General features: G+C 45.3%; 1 protein-coding gene across 1 annotated transcript in view; it reads right to left on the bottom strand.

Moving 5' to 3' along the window:
- PHIP (pleckstrin homology domain interacting protein) overlaps window positions 1–20131 on the bottom strand; it is a 154644-nt gene that overhangs the window by 10460 nt on the left and 124053 nt on the right. The window contains exons 28-32 of the mRNA XM_015418910.1: window positions 13055–13166; window positions 11703–11815; window positions 9864–10019; window positions 9332–9452; window positions 8290–8415 (exon numbers count right to left, since the gene is read on the bottom strand). Coding sequence (XP_015274396.1) covers window positions 8290–8415; window positions 9332–9452; window positions 9864–10019; window positions 11703–11815; window positions 13055–13166 — 628 coding nt within the window. The remainder of the gene's footprint in view (window positions 1–8289; window positions 8416–9331; window positions 9453–9863; window positions 10020–11702; window positions 11816–13054; window positions 13167–20131) is intronic.

Below are 20131 nucleotides of genomic sequence, written 5' to 3'. Positions count from 1 at the left end.
CACCTACCTGGAGGAGGGTGCTGAAGGTCCTAGACATGTACCGCCTGCAACACAGCCCATCCCACCATCATATGCTGATGAAGACGAATGTCTAGGGTGTAGTGCTTCACAAATGTGTGAGTAGCAGCCCAGGTTGCCGCATTGCAGATGTCACCAAGTGACGCACCTTGCAGGAAGGCCGTGGATGTCACAATTGCCCAGGTAGAATGTGCTCATAGCGGACCAAGAAGCGGCTTCTTAGTGAGCAGATAGCCGAGTTTGATCGTCTCCACAATCCATTTGGATAGACGCTGAGAGGATAACTTCTTCCCCTGTGAAGGTAACGCATGAAAGACGAACAGAGCTGGGGTCTTTCTGAAAGGCCGCATTCTGTCCAAGTAGAACAGCAAAGCCCTCTTGACGTCTAGGGAGTGAAGACGAAGTTCCTCATTGCTCTGAGGCATTGGGAAGAACACAGGGAGAACAATGTCTGTTTGGAGATGGAACTCCGAAACTACCTAGGACAGAAAAGAGACATCTGGGGCCAGGGTAACACCATCATTATGAAACGTCAGGTACGGAGAGTCACACCTGAGCGCTGACAATTCACTCACCCTCCTGGCTGAGGTAATCGCTACCAGGAAGGCAGTCTTCCAGGAGAGGAGTTGTAAGTTACAGGTAGCCATGGGCTCAAAAGGTCTGCCCATCAACTTGGTAAGTACCAGGGGGAGATTCCAAGCCGGCAAAGGGCCCCGGGACAGGGGAAACAAGTGCCTGAGTCCTTTCAAGAACTGCTTGGTCCTCGGGTGCAAGAAGACAGAATGTCCATCCACCTCAGGGTGATTAGCTGAGATGGCTGCCAAGTACACCTGCAATGAAGAAAAACTGAGGCCCAAATCCAAACGTGATAACAAAAACCCAAACACTGTAACTAGATCAGTGGGGGGAGGGGGTAGCCCCAACAGATGTAAGTAAGACAGGAAGGTCTTCCACTTCCCAGCGTAAGAAGCCCTAGTAGAAGGCTTATGACAATTACAGAGCACAAAGTCTATTCGGTCTCTGAGTGCTGCCAAAGAATCCTCCATGCTGTCAGTTTCAGATGCGGCACGTTATGATGCAGCACCTGCCTGTCCTGTGCCAGAAGGAGATCTGGCGCCGGTGGAAAATGAAGGAAGGAGCCCTTGGAGATGAGCAGGAGAGTGCGGAACCAGTGCTGTCTGGGCCACCATGGGGTTATGAGGATGCAACGCGCTCTTTCCCATAATACTTTGGATACCACCTTGGTGAGTAGGGGAAAAGGCATGAAAAGGAACAGGTATCTGTGAGTCCACGGATAAAGGAGATCGTCCCTGAGAGAGAGCGGATCTCCTCCTGCTCTGAAGCAAAACAGGCGACACTTCTTGTTTTCGCGTGTCACAAATGCATCGACACCTGAATAGCCCCACTTCTGGAAAATCGGGGATAGATATGACCAATTGATCTCCCACTCATGCCATAACGCACCTCCTCTGCTCAGGAAGTCCGCCTGCACATTGAGGGTTCCTGGTAGATAGGCTGCTACTAGAAACGTGCCCCATGACTGGCACTCATTCCAAATTTCCGTGGCTAACTGACAGAGGCTCCTGGACACTAACAGACTGCCATGGTGTTGTCGGTGAGAACTGCAACTATCTGTCTGGGCCACCATGGGGTTATGAGGATGCAACGCGCTCTTTCCCATAATACTTTGGATACCACCTTGGTGAGTAGGGGAAAAGGCATGAAAAGGAACAGGTATCTGTGAGTCCACGGATAAAGGAGATCGTCCCTGAGAGAGAGCGGATCTCCTCCTGCTCTGAAGCAAAACAGGCGACACTTCTTGTTTTCGCGTGTCACAAATGCATCGACACCTGAATAGCCCCACTTCTGGAAAATCGGGGATAGATATGACCAATTGATCTCCCACTCATGCCATAACGCACCTCCTCTGCTCAGGAAGTCCGCCTGCACATTGAGGGTTCCTGGTAGATAGGCTGCTACTAGAAACGTGCCCCATGACTGGCACTCATTCCAAATTTCCGTGGCTAACTGACAGAGGCTCCTGGACACTAACAGACTGCCATGGTGTTGTCGGTGAGAACTGCAACTATCTGGTGGGTCACTAGGTGGTGGAAGGATCTTAGCACATACTGAATGGCTAGTAACTTCAGAATGTTGATGTGGTGGTGTGTCACTTGAGGGTCCCACTGCACCCCCCCCACACACACACACACAGAGGCCTTGAAGATGTGCTCCCCAGCCCCAGAGAGATGCGTCAGGGTGACTATCGGGTCCGGACGGTGGAATGGAGCTCCCTCCAATAGATTCTGCCTGTCTTCCCACCAAAGGAGAGAGGTTAGGACATGTCCCAGTAGAGTGAAGCGTAGGAACTGAGGTTGGTACTGGGGGTGGAATTTTTGAATAAACCAAAGTTGGAGTGGTCTCATTCCAAGTCTGGCAAAGACCAGGACAGATGTAGATGCGGCCATGAGCCCTAATAAATGTTGTATCTGCTTCACTGAAGCCACCTGTTGTTTTCTGAGGAGGCCAATGAGGGCTATGATGTCCTCTGCCCTTTTGGGGGGCAGGAAAGCCCTGCAGAGTGTCGAATCTAGGATTGCACCGATTAATTGCACTCGAGTGGAGGGGGTGAGCATTGACTTCTTTAGATTTACCCGCAATCCCAAGGTTGGTAGGGTGTTGAGGGTTAAGGTAATGTGTTCGAGCAAGGTTGTCTCGGTCTCCGCGATCAACAGCCAATCATCGATATACGGGAAAATTTGTATGCCCTGCAGCCGAAGGTGAGCCACAATGATCACCATTACCTTGGTGAAAACGTGAGGCGCAGTAGAGAGCCCGAAGGAGAGGGCTTTGTACTGAAAGTGGTCACTGCCAACCGCAAAATGGAGGAACATCCTGTGGGACGGATGGATAGACACATGGAAATAGGTGTCCTGCAAGTGCAGGGTTACCATATAGACTCCCCTCTCTAAAAGGGAAAGGATAGACTGTAGAGTTGTCATGCAAAATGTTTTGTAAACAATGTATTGGTTCAGGTTTCTGAGATCCATGATAGGGTGGAAGCCTCCAGCCTTCTTCGGAACGATAAAGTAACAAGAATAGAAACCTAGGCATTGTTGCAGCACTGGAACCGGTTCTATAGCATCCTTGTGAAGGTTTTTTATCTCGTCCAGAAGTGGAGGTGACGATGGAGTGAGTATGAAGTGTGAGCTGTTGGGAACTTGCATGAACTCTATAAGGTATCCCTCCCAGATCACAGAGAGGACCTGCCGATCCGATGTTATCCGATGCCAAGCATACAGGTAAGGGGAAAGGCGGGTGGGAAGACGGGGTAATGGATCAGAGTCAAAGGCTCTGTTGGGGTATTTCTGGGGCATGGCCCTAGGTTGTGATGCTGCTGCGAATTTGGTCTTGTTCCCATAGGGACAGGAAGAACTGCCAGGAGACCTCTGCCACTGTGGTTCGGGAGAGGATTTAAACGAAGGCTTGCAAGACCACGATTTATTCCAGGACTTTCCTCTAGATTGCCTAGGGGTTGTCGTGACTCCCAGATTGCGGGACGTTTTAAGACTTTTGTCAAGGTCCTGGAGGACGGAATCAGTCATAGAGCTGAAGAGCCCATCACCCTCAAAGGGAAGATCTTCAATGATTGATTTAGTGTCCTGCTGCAAGGCTGTGGCATGTAGCCAGGCATGGCGTTGTAAAGTAACAGAAGTGAGGGTCTTAGATACCATGTCTAAACTGTGCTTGGCCACATTAAGCTGGTGTTTAGTCACTAGCATACCTTCCTTTTGTATGCATCTAGCTTGGCGGTTGTAGCCCTCAGGGAGGGCCGCAAGGAATTCCAACATTTGTTCCCAAAGAGCATACTGATATCTGCCCATGCAGGTCATGTAATTAGAGGCTTTGGTGCCCAGTGCTCCAGCAGAATAAAATTTCCTGCCAAAAGAGTCCAGCTTCCTGCCTTCTTTGTCAGATGGGGTGGAGTGGCTGCGTTTTCCCTTTGACAAGGAGGTGACGATCACTGAATTAGGTTTAGGATGAATGAACAAAAATTCACCTCCCATTTCCTGCAGTTTATACATATGGTCCACCCTTCTGTTGGAGATAGGAACAGAGGCAGGGTGTGCCCAAGGAGGTTTAAAAGTAAAGGTAAAGGTTCCCTTGCTCGAAAGCCAGTCGAATCCGACTCTAGGGTTGCGGTGCTCATCTCCGTTTCAAAGCCGAAGAGCCAGTGCTGTCCGAAGAAGTTTCCGTGGTCATGTGGCCAGCATGACTAAACACCAAGGCGCATGGAACGCTGTTCCCTTCCCACCGAAGTGGTCCCTATTTATCTACTTGCAATTTCTTGCTTTTGAACTGCTAGGTTGGCAGGAGCTGGAACTAGAGACAGGAGCTCACCCTGTCTTGCGGCACCCGGGTCTTGAACCGCTGAACTACTGACCTTCTACAGCCTGCAGTTCAGCGTCTTAACCACTTGAGCCACTGCTCAAGGAGGTTTAGCCATTTGTAAAAGGACAGACCTCATGGGTAGGGTGATCGCAGTCGATATGTCCATCTGGACGATGTCGAAGACGGAGTCGGTAACGACGGGTAGAGGTTGGATGGTCAGAAGTGCCAGTGTGTTGGCCATCCTTTTAACTAAGTCCCCATAAGACTTAACATCCCCCAACAGAGAGATAGGAAGATCATCCTCCACCTGTTGGCGAGGGGACTGTTCAAGTTGAACGGGAACATCCTCATCACCAGAATGGGAACCCTCAGAGGAGCCAGAGTGCTCTGAAGGGTCAGAGAACAGTGCCGGGCAAATCGTTGTCGATTGTATCAGTTCCGACTTGTCCTTGGAATGTGTCGGTATCGACGGTGCAGGTTTAAGTAGCTTGTTCATCGGTACCAAAAGTTGCGGTTTCGCGAACTCCGGTGTCGGTGTTGGTCCCAATCTATGGGTGGTCGCGGAGGAAGCCAGGGCATACCACCAGGGAATGGGTACGCCCCATACAAGTATTGCCACTGGCATCAGTCCCAGGAGGGAGGTTGGAACTGTCCGGGTGATTGATCCCGATCATCAGAGTCCTGCTTGGGCGGGTGAGCCGTATCCACTCCCTGGTCCGAGTGTAGACTCTGAAGACTCAGAGACTGGGAGATTTGCGTCAGGTCCATATCATGCTCAGAGTCCATGAGCTGGAAGGGACGTCAGGAGGGTGAAGAAGGTACACCCGGTAGCTGCCCACAGCCTGAGGAGTCAAGCGAAGCTGCTGCATCTGTATTCAACCCTGCCATCCGGCGTAGGGGTGTCAGAGTCTTGGTAGAAGAGCCCTTCTTATGCTTCTTGTGCTTGACAGGCTGATCGTCCTTGCCCACCTGGATTTTTTTCGCTGGTGTATGGGCTGAGGACTGCGATGCCGGGATCGGGCGTTTCAGCACCAAGCAACTGGCATCAGGTGGGCTTGGCATTGGAGACCGTTCAGGCATCGACCCCAACACCAGGGTCAACATAGAGGCATGTCCCGATGTGTCCTGCAATGACGCCATAGGTGAAAGAGTCCGTTCAAGTAGCGCCACATGAAGTCTAGAAGCCTGATTCTTCCTCGTTTGCTGGGAGAATTTGGCACAGTGGGCGCAAGAGTCAACTTGGTGCGATTCCCCAAGGCACAATAAACAAAAGGAATGTCCGTCGGGGGGGGGGGACAATCTTACTGCTGCACTTCCAGCACCGCCAAAAAAAACCCTGCACCGTTTGGCCATAGGCTGGAAAAGAGGGGATTAGGAAAAAAGTCTGCCAAAGCAGACAATTGAAGAAAGAAATTCCTAACTAACTAACTAAACTACAACGAAAAACTAGCTAATTACAAATTTTAGAAATGGAGAGGAGGCCGAAGCCAAAGTCCTTTTTACTAACCGAGGCGTAGAAGGTCCTACCAGCGCAGAGGTCAGAAGAGAACTGGCGGGATGGTCGTGCCCCTCCCCAAGTCATGTGCACTGAGCCCGATCAGGGTCGGTGCAGGCACACTATATCCCAGGGTGTGATGCACAGAGACCACGAAGAAGATCCTGAGTTTCACTCAAGAGAAGCTTATTTGACCTGACAGCCTCTTCTTGCTGTAGCATCCTGTGTCACACAGCACACTGCTCAGATGGGTCCCCTGACACTTAGCAGTTTGTTGTATTCTTATACTTAAATCTTCATGTCATCAAAGAAACATTTGCTAATTAAAAATTATTCTGCCTGGAAAAAATTGTTCCTAATCCACGATACCCTCATCATCTCCACATGGCTTAGAAGTTAACTTTCCTACTGCTCTACTCTAACCTTTACTATTCTTTTATTGGCTAGATTTGAGTCCAGTAGTGCCTAAGAGACCAACAAGATTTTGGGGGGTATGAGCTTTTGAGAGCCAAAACCCTCTTTGTCAGACACAAATGAAGCTTTGCCTCTTGAAAACTCATATGCCCCCAAATCCTGTTGGTGTCAAGCTCGGGCCTCACTTACCAAATATTTCCTGTTTCTTGCACTCATGTTTTGTTGCATTAGGGGTTATGGTCCCACATTTCTTTATTTTATTGGTTGTGTTATGGATTCACATGTATTCTTCTGCAATTCCTATGTTGCATGCAACCTTGCTCTTCTTCATTGCTGTTTATCATCTCTGCTGGGAACGGGGGGGGGGAGGGGGGAATGAATGTGTACAGCTGTCTGCTTTGCTTAGTTAGTGCCAGCTCATAACAATTCTCACACAGGGGCCTCCCGAGTGTGTTGAGAACACCTTTGGAAGTATATGATCTCATTGTTCTGTGTGTAGTCTGGGGAGCTTCTAGATAGTATAACAATTAGCTTGCAGGTGTTAGAGGTGGGGGCAGGGGCAGACATGTGGCGGGCCAAATGTGAGCAATGATTGGACGCTTAGCATATGTGGAATGTCTTGTTTTCAGTATATTGGCAGAACTGCATCTGGGACCCAGTTCTGACACAGAAGCTGTCTATGCTTGGGACCTCTCTACCTCTTAATAAACAAACCTTGCTGCTACAAGAGAGTTTGTGAGAGTGATTGCATCCAGGACTTGACAGTTGGTCTCTAAGGTGCTCCTGGACTCAAAACTAGCTGTTCTACCACAGACCAACATGGTTACCCTCTGAAACTATGCTTTCAACAAATACAATTATAACTGGAAAAATATATTTGCTGCCAAGACGTTAACATCAGCAGCAATAAAACCAGATCAGTTAGAACACTTCATAAGAGTAAACTACTGTAGCAGAAACTTTAAAAGCAGGGCAATACTTTTTTATATCAGATGTATTAATGATTTGTTTAATAACTGCTTCCCCACCAAATTACTAAACCATTTGAGAGAGGTTAATGACTGACTTAATGCCCTATTTTATGCCAGTTCTTGTCTCACCATTTCCCACTGAACATTCTGAGAACAGCATGTGGCAGGAAGACCTTCAGATGTAGATTGCTCTGCATCTCTCAATGTCTATGCAAGAAATAATTAACTGCAGGTGTTTCTTTCAGGACTCACATAAAACAATAATAACTAATAGAGCAATTAATTTAAGTGCTAAGTACTTGCAATTTTGTTGTCAAAAGTTAGCAATCTTAAACTAAGGGAAAAAATTATACTGGGAGTGAGAGTGCCTCAAGGAGTTTTCTAGATATGCCAGGGTTTAACACACGGTTGCCAGAAAATCTTCAGGCTTACCTTGACAGTGGGAGAGTTTCATGCAATGTGATTATAGAAAAACTGATTTCTACACCACTATTGTACCTGAAGCTATATTTTATACTGAACCAAATACCTAAGAAATAAATCAGAATTCTGGGACATAGTGAAAAAAATAATGTACTATACTACCATGTCAAAACTAAAACATAGATCACATAAACTTTGCTCAGTAAACACGTACACTGTGAGTACCAGAGAAAAGTGACTTGTTTATATAAACACATAGACATATTTATTGACTTAAAATATTACTATAAAATATAGTTATAGGATATTAGCAATCAGGAATCTAACTCAAAGAGGATTTTGAAACACTTACCAGGAACTGTATTTCCCATTCCTTACTTCCTGATAATGGAAGTAAAACTTTGTAAGACTAGCACAAAATTTATAAAAGCACCACTCTGGGGGGAAATTAATGAGAAATTCAATTCTTTTATTAAACTATATGCTCTCTTCCTCTGTAAACTTATATGCTCTACATCTATACATTACGAATAGACAAAACCACATAAAATAATTCTCCTTTTGGAATTAGCTTACTTTATGAAGTGCAACAGGAGATCTGTAACAAACTTGGCAGATTTGACAATGGGACTTCCAGGTTCATTGAATGTGCGTGTATTATATTCTATATACCGAACTTCCCACATAAGTGAAGAAAGTCGCCTTTGAAATGGAAAAAGGAATATAAATATTGCAATGATACTACAAAATTGTTCGTCCAAATATTTAATCCATACCTATAAAGTTTCCCCAAAGAAAGACCAAAGACTGGCACAAATTGGTAACGATGACTTAACACTTACTAAATAAAGCTCAAGAATATTTTGAATCCCTTGCCTTCCTTCATTCCTCCTAGTGGGACCTATTGTCAGCATCCCCATTCCCAATGGCTGCCCCATAACAAGGCAGGCACATAAAAATTTTAAATAAATAATATCATACAAAAAATAAAATATACTAGGACATAAGAGAATAGAAGATAGGAAATCTACATGAACTCTGGATACACCAAAGAAAGATTTATGCACCAAAGAAAGTATGTCATCAGTTAAGTGCCCTAGACAAACAGCTACAGGGTTCAAAGGGATAAAACTGTAAAGAGGCCTTGCAAAGAATGTTTGTGAAAGAAAAGCAATCAGGAAACTAAGGAGTCCTCAGGGCAATCAGAAGTCTTTTTACAAGACCTCATCAAAAGTCAGGGGAAGTGCTGACTTGGGTAGCTAAGGAGAGCCCAATTTTGTCAGATTTCAGAAGCTAAACAGGGCCAGCCCTGGTTAGTACTTGGGTGGGAGACCACCAAGGAATTCTAGGGTAGCTACATAGATGCAGGCAGTGGCTAAACACCTCTGAACATCTCTTCCCTTGAAAAACTTATGGAGTCACCATAAGTCAGCTGCAACTTAACACAAAGGAAAAAAACCAAACTACTCCACCATATCACGTTCATTTAGCTGGGATGTACATAACTCAGCTAGATGCATTACTACTTCAAGACTGTTTAAAGCTGTCCAAGAAGTTGTCTTTATATGAAAAATGTCTGGAGAATCATTTTAGAGTAAAAAAATAACTCAGAACAAACCTGTAAAACCTATTTTCCAGTCTCTGCTTAATCGTACTGAGATCAGTAGGATATGCAACAACAGTGCAGTACATTGGATAAGCTTGGAAATCCACAGGTGCCACGAAAGGAGATGCAATATCTAAACATGAGGAGGGAAAACCCTGTTACTACAACACCGGAGACAGGAAGCATAAGTGTATATATTTTATAAGTGGAATATTCGTAAGATACACTAGATATATCCTAATTTTGCAAGCTTTTCAGTAAGAAGAGCCAAGTAGAAGTGGCACTACTGATTGGGTACTTGGCCATTTTATTTAATAACTAACACATAAAATTTGCTTTCTCTAAAATGCTTCTTGTATAGAGATGTTTTTATGCAGAAGTGTCACATGTGAAATGATCCCAAATAACAAAAATTTGAATTTAAAGAATCATTTTAAGAGCAAAAAAAACTTACATAGCAAAATTTTAAAGCCCACAAGAACATGAGATGTTAAACAGAAACTCATAGCGCATTAAGATGTTATCTTCCCCGAACAACTATTACCTAGAGTCATCAACTGGTTTATTCCTGATATTATCCTCTCACATTCATCGTCTCGGGTCCTGGAGCCCCATTCTCCATCAAGAGGTTTGTAAATCAATGCTTTACTTTCTGCACTCGTTAAAGGAACACTAGTTCCAAGCTCTTCCGGAAACACAGCTGAAATAAAGCAAATGATAAATATTAACAGCTGATATAATCAGTATTACAACTGCAGATATTGTACCCCTATGAAGAAAACAGAGCAACAGTGTGAAGGGCAATGAATCCAACGTAATCGGTACTTAATCCATTCTGGGGAAAAATGAAATATATTTTGCACTAAAATTGCATCTCGTATCATCTTCCATGAACTTGCAAGTTCATCATTTCCATCCAGAAAGGTTTGGAAGAAGGTTTACATATGCTGGCTACCATTCAAGAGTTTCAATCTCTAACATCTCCACTTCAAAGGTTTTCAGGTTGTAAACTGGGAAAGCAACTGTTTGTATCCTTGAAAAGTGACTGCCAGAGTAGGTAATACTGAACTAGATGGACTGTGTTCTGGTTTATAAGGCAGTCTCATATTTCTTTACCTTATATTAAAAGGACAATTAACTAGGAGTTTTTAATTTGTTTTTTTAATTAAATGTCATAATTCCACATAAACAGAACAATAAATATTGTCACTAACCATTTATAGCCTGGGATGCATTAGGTGTTGACAATTCTAAGAATATCTTAGATGCTATCCACTCTAAATACCTGTATTTGAAGCCTAATATTAATAAGGGAAAGATAAAATCTTAGGGAAAGGAAATCTTACTAGTATAAGGGCAGGATTCAACTTATGTAAGCTACTTTTTGGAAGTTTAATCTGAAAATATTAATTTGTAGCTCTGTTGATCTCCCCTCATTTAATTAGATATTTATACCCCCCTTTTCTCTCCAACTTGGACCCAAAGTGGTTCACAACACTCTTCTACCATCCTCCATTTTATCCTCACAACAATTGTACTGTGAGGTAGGTTAGTCTGATAGCGTGACTTGCCCAAGGTCACCCAATAAGCTTCTATGGCAGAGTGGAGATTCAAACACAGATCTATCAGATTCTAGTCTGCCATGCTAACCATTACATCTTGCTGGTTCTCATTTTGACTTATGGTCAAAGCTTTTTTAAAATATTCCATGCAGCAAACTGTTTATAAAAATGGCTCCCCATGTCATTTAGGTTACCTTATCCTGATCAGTGCAAACGAACAGTCACCTCCACCACCCAACATACAAGATGGTTACTCTGGGAGCACTAGAACTGAAAATTACATTGATATTCACATCACCTAAATGGTTTGTCAAGTTCAGCTGTGCCCATTCAGTTGCATTTCAAGCAACGACAGATTTGGGAATCCTTGCAAACTATTTCATCCAAATATTTAACATACCTATGGAACAGTGAACCCAAAATGTTTAGTGAAGTTCTGAAAAGTAAAACCTTTGTTCCAAACAAAATGCATCATTTTATTCACTAAATAAAACCTATAAATTGAATCCCAGCATCATTTCCTACTGCTGTAATGCACTTGCCAATAGAAAGGCCAATGATTTCTACAGATGCTCCTTTCCTCTGGCCCCTTAAGGTTCCCTGTACCCAAGAAAAAGTATACTGGAAAACCAGCTGGATACAAGGATGGGGAACTAGGGAGGACAGGAAAATTCCATTCCACTAGTAGAACTCTGTTGACAGTACCTTGGAACCAACCATCTCATTTTCTACAACATTTCGAACACTGTAAAGAGGAATTCTGTTTTATTTTCCCCCTTCTTTTAGAGTATAAACACCTTTACACTTTATCACATACGTACACAGTAAGTTCTGTCTCCTTTCTGTACATCTAGGGGAAAGTAGACACATACCATTGTCTGGTATAGGCTCCATATCCCAAGGACTCATTTTCTCAGTGTCTCCATTGTCCCAACTTCAAGAAAAAAATACAGTCAAATTTCCTATTATTAGCATTTCTAGTTAATATTTTAACCGATCAGCAATGTCCCCCTCAAGTATTTAAAGTGAATGTCAAAAATAAAATCTATCAGGTAATAATTAAATATATCAGAGGTAAAGACAACAAATATCTCAGAGTTCTGCAAGGTCTTAATGGCCAACAATTCTCCTGAGGATGGGCATCAGTATAACAAAATGTATATTCAGTAACAAAGCCTTTAGACAGGGACACCATGGGATCCAACTAACAGAAGCCACAAACAGCTCAAAGAATGTTCCAGATGTTAGACCATTCCTCTAACTTGTCATCACCTCTAGGAAATGACAGTTTCAGCTTCTGCTAGTGTTCTGCCAGACCCCAGCAGATGTTTCAGTTTTTGGTGCAGCTTCTTTAACTGTGGGGTAAAAATACAGAACCTGGAATTTCAGAAACCTCCTTTAATTTAAAATTTATAAAATGAATAGACCAGCAAGAAAGGACAGAGGTGGAGAGGAGAAATGGCTACAAAGGGGGGGGGGGGGGGGGTGAAACTAGATGAGCAAGCACCAATAATACTCTACCTCTCAACCACCCACAATTTATTTATTTATATATTTTTTATTTATTGTTCGATTTATATCCCGCCCTCTCCAGAACGGGCTCAGGGTGGTTAACAATTTGAGCACAAAGCCAAGATTAAACAATTAGGGCACAAAGCTATGATTAAAATACTAAAAACAGATTAAAACAATCCAATAATACATAAAGTACAGGTGCTCTAGATGTCACTTCAATCCTCAATTCCAAGATGGGTTCTGGTAAAATAAGCCCAGAACAGCAGCATGAGTTCCATAACAACACTGCCATCCAATCTTCGTCCCAGGGCCGTCTTGCACCTCGGTGGTACCTGCACCAGTTATGGTGGCGATGCGATGGTGGTACAGTGGTGGCGGCGGCTCCTACTCAAAAGCCTGGCGGAAGAGCTCCATCTTGCAGGCCCTGCGGAACTGCGCAAGGTCCCACAGAGCCCAGGTCTCCTCTGGGAGCTCATTCCACCAGGTAGGAGCTGCCACCGAAAAGGCACTTAGGATGACATGCTTGTACCTATAAGTCATGGATTTTAATTGTAAACTAGCTTTTGGAAACCAATGTGGCTGAAAAGTGGGGTATAAATATATTAAATGAAGATGTATGACAAGAGTAAAATAAAATTCTATGTACAAAGTTACTAACCAGACATTGTAGCACTGAAACAAGCTGTCAGGATAATCAGGTTGAAGAGGCTCTTGGCTTTCTATTGTTCCAAACCACCAAGCATCATCAATTACTGACCTAAATCGATCACCTAGGTAGAAATGTAAAGAACCACATTTAATCCAAAGGAGGTATTTTACTCTAATTTTTAGCAAATGTTACCAGTTTTCAAAGATATCACTTTTGCCAAGTAATGCACCAGCCAGAAGATACAAACTCCGTAAATGATAACTGCAAATGGAGCAGCTAGATGAAAAACGATCTGTCCCATCAGGCTAAACAACTTATCCCAACATAAAATGTCAACAGAGACTTTATGATCATTGTGGGGTATCTCCCCATCTCATGCTGGAAAAAGGGATTATCATTCGTCCTACCTCACAAGTGGGCTCAGCGCAGCTTACAAGATAAAGTCATCAGATACTAAAACAATAAATGGCAGCAACAGATGATAACTGATTGTCTCATGCCAGAGACAGTCAATTTTGTACTCCAGGGAAGATGGGACAGGAGCCATATGCACCTCATCAAATGTAATTTACAAATTTACAAATCAGAATACATTTCAGCATCCTAGACTTGCACAATTTTTTAATATTTACATATATCAAATCAACATACCTATAAAAAGAAATCCAGAGGATTTTTGAAAGGTTACGACATTCATTTAAATATGTAACCTGCATTTTCAACATATACTTACAAAAATGGTTCCGTATTTCTTACAACTAAAAAAACTCAAACACTAACCAAAATAAATTTTATCTTAAAATGTTATGTCTCCACAGGATGTTATTCACACTTGCCAACTTCTGTAAAAATAAGACTTCTATGTAAGTGCAGGGACATAATGACCATTGGCACTTACCGTGAAGGGTCCTTCTCCTCTGAGGAAAGGAGGACATCTTGGGTGTTTCCCACCACCCAATCAGGGAGGAAGGAATCAACTTTCTTCCTCTTCCTGTGGAGTGGGAACACCCAAACCTCAGTTCAGGTACTCCGAGAAGCAGTTCCACCAACAGAAGTTCTCACCCTAAGAAAACACACTCCCCAAACCAGAAGAGAGGAGTGGAAAGCAACAGCAAGTATAAACAAGAAAAAAAACACAAAAAAGCTGAAGAGAACATTGACAAAATGGAACAGAGCCAGCAGAGCAGCAGCAGCAAAAGACAGAGAAGCACCATTCATTCAATGGCAAAGCCAATGCAGGGGCAAGATGTCCTCCTTTCCTCAGAGGAGACGGACCCTTCATGGTAAGTGAGGCGAAGGACATCTTTGGCTCCCCCAGAGCCGTGAAAAAATAAGGGTGGGGCACTGCCATTGTCTTCTATCACATGTTGCAGTACACGTCTTCCAAATGCTGCATCAGCTGAATCGTACACATCGAGCTTGTAGTGACGAAAGAAGGTGGAGATGACCAGGTGGCCACTCTGCAGATCACTAAGGCTTGTTTAGCGAATGCTGTGTTGGTGGCTGCACTTCTGACTGAGTGCACTGGGACACCCTTGGAAGGTTCCAGTTTAAGAGCCTTGTACGCCTCAGCAATGCACTGTCGAATGGTAAGGCTGATCACCGACCTGGACATACGCTTTCCCAGACTAGAAGAAATGTTGATGAACAGAGCTTCTGATTTTCGAATATGCTCTGGATCAAGAATGTTTTAAGGGCTCTCTGCACATCCAAGGTATACCAGGACTTCCCTCTGGGATGTGGAGGATTCAGACAGAAGGACAGAAGAAATATCTCCTACTCTCTATGGAACCCAGAGGAAACTCTGGGACAGAACATAGGATCTAGCCACAGTACCGCCTTGTCTTTGTGGAAAATACAAAGTTCTTGTTTAGCAGATAGGGCTCCAAGCTCTGAGGTTCTCCTGCCTGAGGTCACAGCCACCAGGAAAATAGTTTTCATTCTCAGACACTTCAGGGGAATGTCTCTGATGGTTCAAAGGGTGCCTTCATGAGTGCCGAGAGAACTGTGTGGAGCCGCCAGGTCGGGAACCTATGTACCAGTGGCGGAGAACGAAGAGCAGCTCCTCTCAGGAAACTCTGAATATGGGGATGAGCTGATATACAGTCCCCCTCTATTATCAGGATGACTGAAGCCAGAGCTCCAATCCGTTGTCAAAGACTGGCAGGCTTCAGGTTGGATTTCAGACCGTTTTAAAGGAAATCCAGAATTGATTGAATAGAGGGATGCAAAGGATCTACTGTTTTTCTCCTATACCATCTGTGAAAGGCTTTCCAGGATCCATTGTATATCCTCATGGTTGATTCCCTTCTGGATGCCAGTAGAACCTCCATAACATCTGGAGAATAGCCCAGGCTCAAGAAAGCATTCCATTCAACCCCCATGTGGTCAGCTGCAGCTATGCTGGATGAGGGTGCCAGAGTGGACCTTGGACTAATATATCCAGAGACAGTGGCAGCTGAAGAGGTTGTGCCGTCGACAACCGTTGGAGGGTGGAGAACCAAGGATGACGTGGCCACCAAGGAACCACAACTATTATCTCCACCTTTTACTGGATGATCAGCTGTAGAAGTCGCTGTATTATTGGCATGGGAGAAAAGGCGCACATGAGACCCGATGACCACCTGGGCGTTAGGGCATCTGTGCCCTCTGCTGCTGGGTGGAAGAACTGTGTGAAGAACCTTGGAAGTTGATGGTTGAGAGGAGACACAAAGAGATCCACTAAAAGCAAGCCAAAGGGGTCCACCTGTCATGCTCATGCCTCGCTTGTCATGGGTGGTTTTCCATGTTCTGTTAAATCAAGGATTAACTTATTTCCTCCTCTTCTGATTTTTCCCACTGCTTTAGTTTATGTGCATTCTTTAGGAGTGAGTGTGTGTGTGAATCTTTGTTTTGCTGGCCTAAGGCTTGTAGTGGTCAGCATGACCTTGCAGCATAGATAATATAACGGTTAGTTTGCTGGTGCTGGAGGTGGCCACAGAGTTGAGCTTGAAGCTTTGGTGGGCCATATGGGAATGGATGATTGGGCACTTGAGGAACCAGAGGTGGTCCCACACTCTTACAGGTTTGGCCCTAGCCTGGGGCTGACAGTTCCAACATGAACTCTGTATATGCTTGGATGACCTGTAACTCTCAATAAGCAAATCTTGCTACCTCGAGAGTGTTGCAAGAGTACTTGGACCCAAGATCTGACACACCACCAGAATGAACAGCTTCCTCTTCAGAGCCCACTCCCCGGGCTGGATGCTTTCCAGACTGAGCCAGTCTGCCTGAATGTTGAGATCGCCCTTGATATGCTCTGCCCTGATGGACGCCAGATGGACTTCCGCTCAGATGAAGAGCATCATTGCTTCCTGGTGCAATTTCGAAGATCTGGAGCCCCCGATTGTTCAGATACGCTTTGGCATATCAGAACACGCTGACTCTGTAATTGAGCACTGTAGTGGAGCAGCACTAGATGGATAGCTTGTAGTTCTAGCAGATTGATCAGGAGACAGGACTCGTTCAGGCACCAAAGATCCTGAGTTGGAACATTGTTCAGGGTAGCTCCCCAACCTGAGAGGCTGGTGCCTGTAAATAACTGTAGGTCCGTGGGAATGTAATATGGTTTATCCTGACGCAGGTTGTCCACTTGGGTCCACCACGTGAGACCCTCCCTGACCAAAAGTGGAACCCTGATAGTCATGTCTTGCTTCTCCATGACTTGGGTCTGGTGAGGGCAAAACAGGTTCTGGAGCGATCTTGCATGGAGCCTCCCCCACTGAACAGGATCGAGGTTCGAGATCAAAAGGCCCATCATCTTGGTCAATGTCAGTAAGGACGTTGTTGGGTTTTTGACAATCAAGGTGGCCAGTTGACTGGTCTTCTGTATTTTCTCATCTGGGAAGAACAGTGAATTCAGTCTGATGTCGATCATCATGCCCAGATGTTCTAGCCTCTGGGAAGGGGACAAGAAGCTTTTGGCCATGTTGATGAGAAAACCATGTTGTTGTAGACAACCTATGGTCTGCTGCATGTCTAACATAGCTTTCTCCTTGGAACTGGATCTGATGAGGAGATCATAGAGGTACAGATGGACATGAATCCCCTTGGTCCTCAGATGGGCCACGAGGCTGACTAGAATCTTGGTAAATACCCGTGGAGCCCTGAATTGGAGGTGCTCATTTCCAACACAGAATCTGAGGTACCTTCGATGTGGAAGTATTGGTATGTGCGATCTAGGGAGGACAGGAACTCCTGAGGCTGCAGCACCTTGATGATGGATTTCAGCATCTCCATCCGGAAGTGGCAGAGTTTGATGGCCTTGTTCAGGTACTTAAAGTCCAATATTGCCCAACAAATGCTCTTTTTAGGGGGCACCGTGAAAAAGATGGAATAGACTCCCTGGCCTCTCTGAAATGGAGGAACCGGTTCTATGGCACAGCTGTCTAGGAGATGTGAAATTGCTCTGGATGTTATTTCCCTCCTGGCTGTATTCTTGTGTAAAGGGGAGGTGATGGGGGGGGGGGGGGGGTCCCTCCAGAACTCGATGACATAACCACGAGAGACGATTTCTAAAGTCCAGGAATCTGCGTGTGAATCTCGCCATGCTGACTGGAAATAGAGAAGATGAACCCCCCCCCAGAATGTCAGTGCCAGACTTGGAGGTGTCTTCCCCACTGGGAGTGTCCCACAGTTCAAAGGCTGCAAGTGCCCTGGTAAGAAGGTATTGGAAGCCCTCAGACTTAAAAAAGCAGAGGGATTGCTCTGGGACACAGTCATCCTCTACCTCATCAGCCTCACTATCTGAGTGACCAACCTGTCTTGCGAACTCTTGGTCAACTCTAAAGGTTCCTGGAACCTGCTTCTGGGCAGCCTTAGTCGACCAGGCTCTCCCCCTGGGATCAGGGACTGTCTGCGGTGGTTGAGATGGAGAAAGGGAAGGAGGTCTGGGTGTGACAGAACCCATGGCTCCCATCTGGCAGGAACTAAACATTTCAGCTCTGTTTGTTTCAAGAGCTCCATGAGTTCTAAAGAGAAAGGGGCACTCCCGAGACTGGGTACGTTACCACAGTGAAGATCTGGTCCAAAACTTGCATGGGGGTTCTTTTTCACCAATGGCTGCCCCCAAAAAGAGTCTGCAGCCTGGAGTTTGGCAATGTGTGGCTCTTGGAAGGCTCTTGGATCTTCAGTACGACCGCAGCTGTTTCCCGCCAAAAGGTCTGCTGCCGCCCCAAATGGCTGCCGCTCTCTTCTGAGGGACTCAGGCAAGGCTCAGGAGCTTCTGTGGGGGAGAAGCGACTCCGCTTCCTCCCATGGGGTGGAGAGTCATTCCAAAAGACGTCATTGCCAGTAGGTGAGACAAGTCGCACAAGCATGTTGGCTCCAAATCCGTCGATCCCTGCGGCACCCGACTGGGTGCCCATTAACTCTTCGTCCTCCAGAAAGGCGTCCCAGAAGGATTCCATCGGCAGGGATCCTCTTCGCTCCATGGCTATTCGGAAGACTAGCAACTGCCACAAAGCCAATCCCCACCCACCTCAGAGGGGAAGAGGCAAAAAGAAAAAAGCGAAAGAATCAAGGAAAAGGCTTTTTTTTAAAGAGAAGGTGAGAACGGAAGGAAAAAATGGGAAGAAAGAATAGTTAAAGAAGAGAAAATAGTCCACAGCTAGGAACTAGCTGCAAAACTGTGTTCTCCTTATCAAGGCAGGAAAGGAACTGAGGTTAGGGTGTTCCCACTCCAAAGGAAGAGAAAGAAAGTTGATTCCTGCCTCCCTGATTGGATAATGGGAAACACCCAAGATGTCCTCCACCTCAGAGGGAGAAAAACAAATTAAAGCCCCGTCTTCTCAGTTCAAAAAGAATGTCTCCCTGAACCAACTGTACACAAAGACAAAAAAGGGGCTCCTCCTCCCCGAGAGGGGCAGAAACTCCCCCTAACTATGTACATAACAAGAACCCCTGTTCCAGCATTCTGAGGCCTCTCCACCCCATATTACAGTGTCCTGGCACCATCTGATTGCCCCCTTTTAAAAAAACGTATATACCCTTTCATCCTCACCATCCCATGGACCACAGACACTGCTGCCCTCAAGAGAGGGGAGGACTGCCCCACTCCTGGACCACTGAGAAGGAAGCTTTACAGTAAGTGAAGACAAATCTTCTGTTCTCCAGTGGTCCTGGGAATAGGGCAGACCTGACTCCTGGGACTTAACAAAGCATGCCCTCCCAGGGTGGCAGCTTTCTGGTCAACATGGCATGCTGCAGCACCCTCCTACCAAAGGCCACCTCAGCCGAAGCTAACTTATCAATTCGGTAGTGTCTGGTAAAGGAATGCAAGGACCTCCACGTGGCAGCCTTACGGATCATCTCTAGAGATGGAAATGCCCTTTAGGCTGACAACTTTGCCACCCCCCTCAGAGAATGCACTATGATGCCCTGAGGTGGGTCCAACCCCTCGACTTTGTATGCCACTATAATACACTCCCTGAACCACCTACTCAGAGTCAAGGTAGAAATCTTTTCCTCGGCGCTGACATTCTGAACTCTATTTTTAGATCCCCTTCTGGATGCCAACATAGTTTCCACCACCCCCTCTGAGTATCCCATGGTATTCAACTGTTGCCGCTCAACCTCCAGGCAATGAGGCTGAGCATCTCTGGATGGGGATGGACCACTGCCCCGAGTCAGTAAATCGTTCCTCAAGGGCAGATGCCACAGTTTCATTACTGCCATCTTTTTCAGCTCTTGAAACCAGGCTCTCCTTGGCCAGAAGGGTGCTACTATTATGACCTCTGCCCTTTCTTCTACTACTCTTTGTAGGAACCTCTGCAGAAGTTGAACCAGTTGAAAGGCATACAGTAGCTTCCGTGGCCAGGTGCAGTTCAAGGCGTCTGTCCCCAGAGCTCTTTGACTTCTTGTTTGCAAAAAGAATTGGCAATTGGCTCATTTGACAGCTGTCTTCTGTGGCGAACAGGTCTACTTCTGCCTTTCTGAGACGAAGACCTATCTACAGAAAAACTTCCCTGCAGTTTCCACTCCAACTGATCCACTTCTCGTGGGTTCAGCCAATCTGCTACTGAGTTGCCTTTTCCTGCTATGTGAATT

This window comes from Gekko japonicus, unplaced genomic scaffold, assembly GCF_001447785.1.
Source record: "Gekko japonicus isolate JY-2015 unplaced genomic scaffold, Gekko_japonicus_V1.1 scaffold2182, whole genome shotgun sequence".
NCBI classification, from domain to species: Eukaryota; Metazoa; Chordata; class Lepidosauria; order Squamata; family Gekkonidae; genus Gekko; species Gekko japonicus.
The sequence above is the reverse complement of the archived record's forward strand: the minus strand, read 5'-3'. Positions and strand labels throughout refer to the sequence as shown.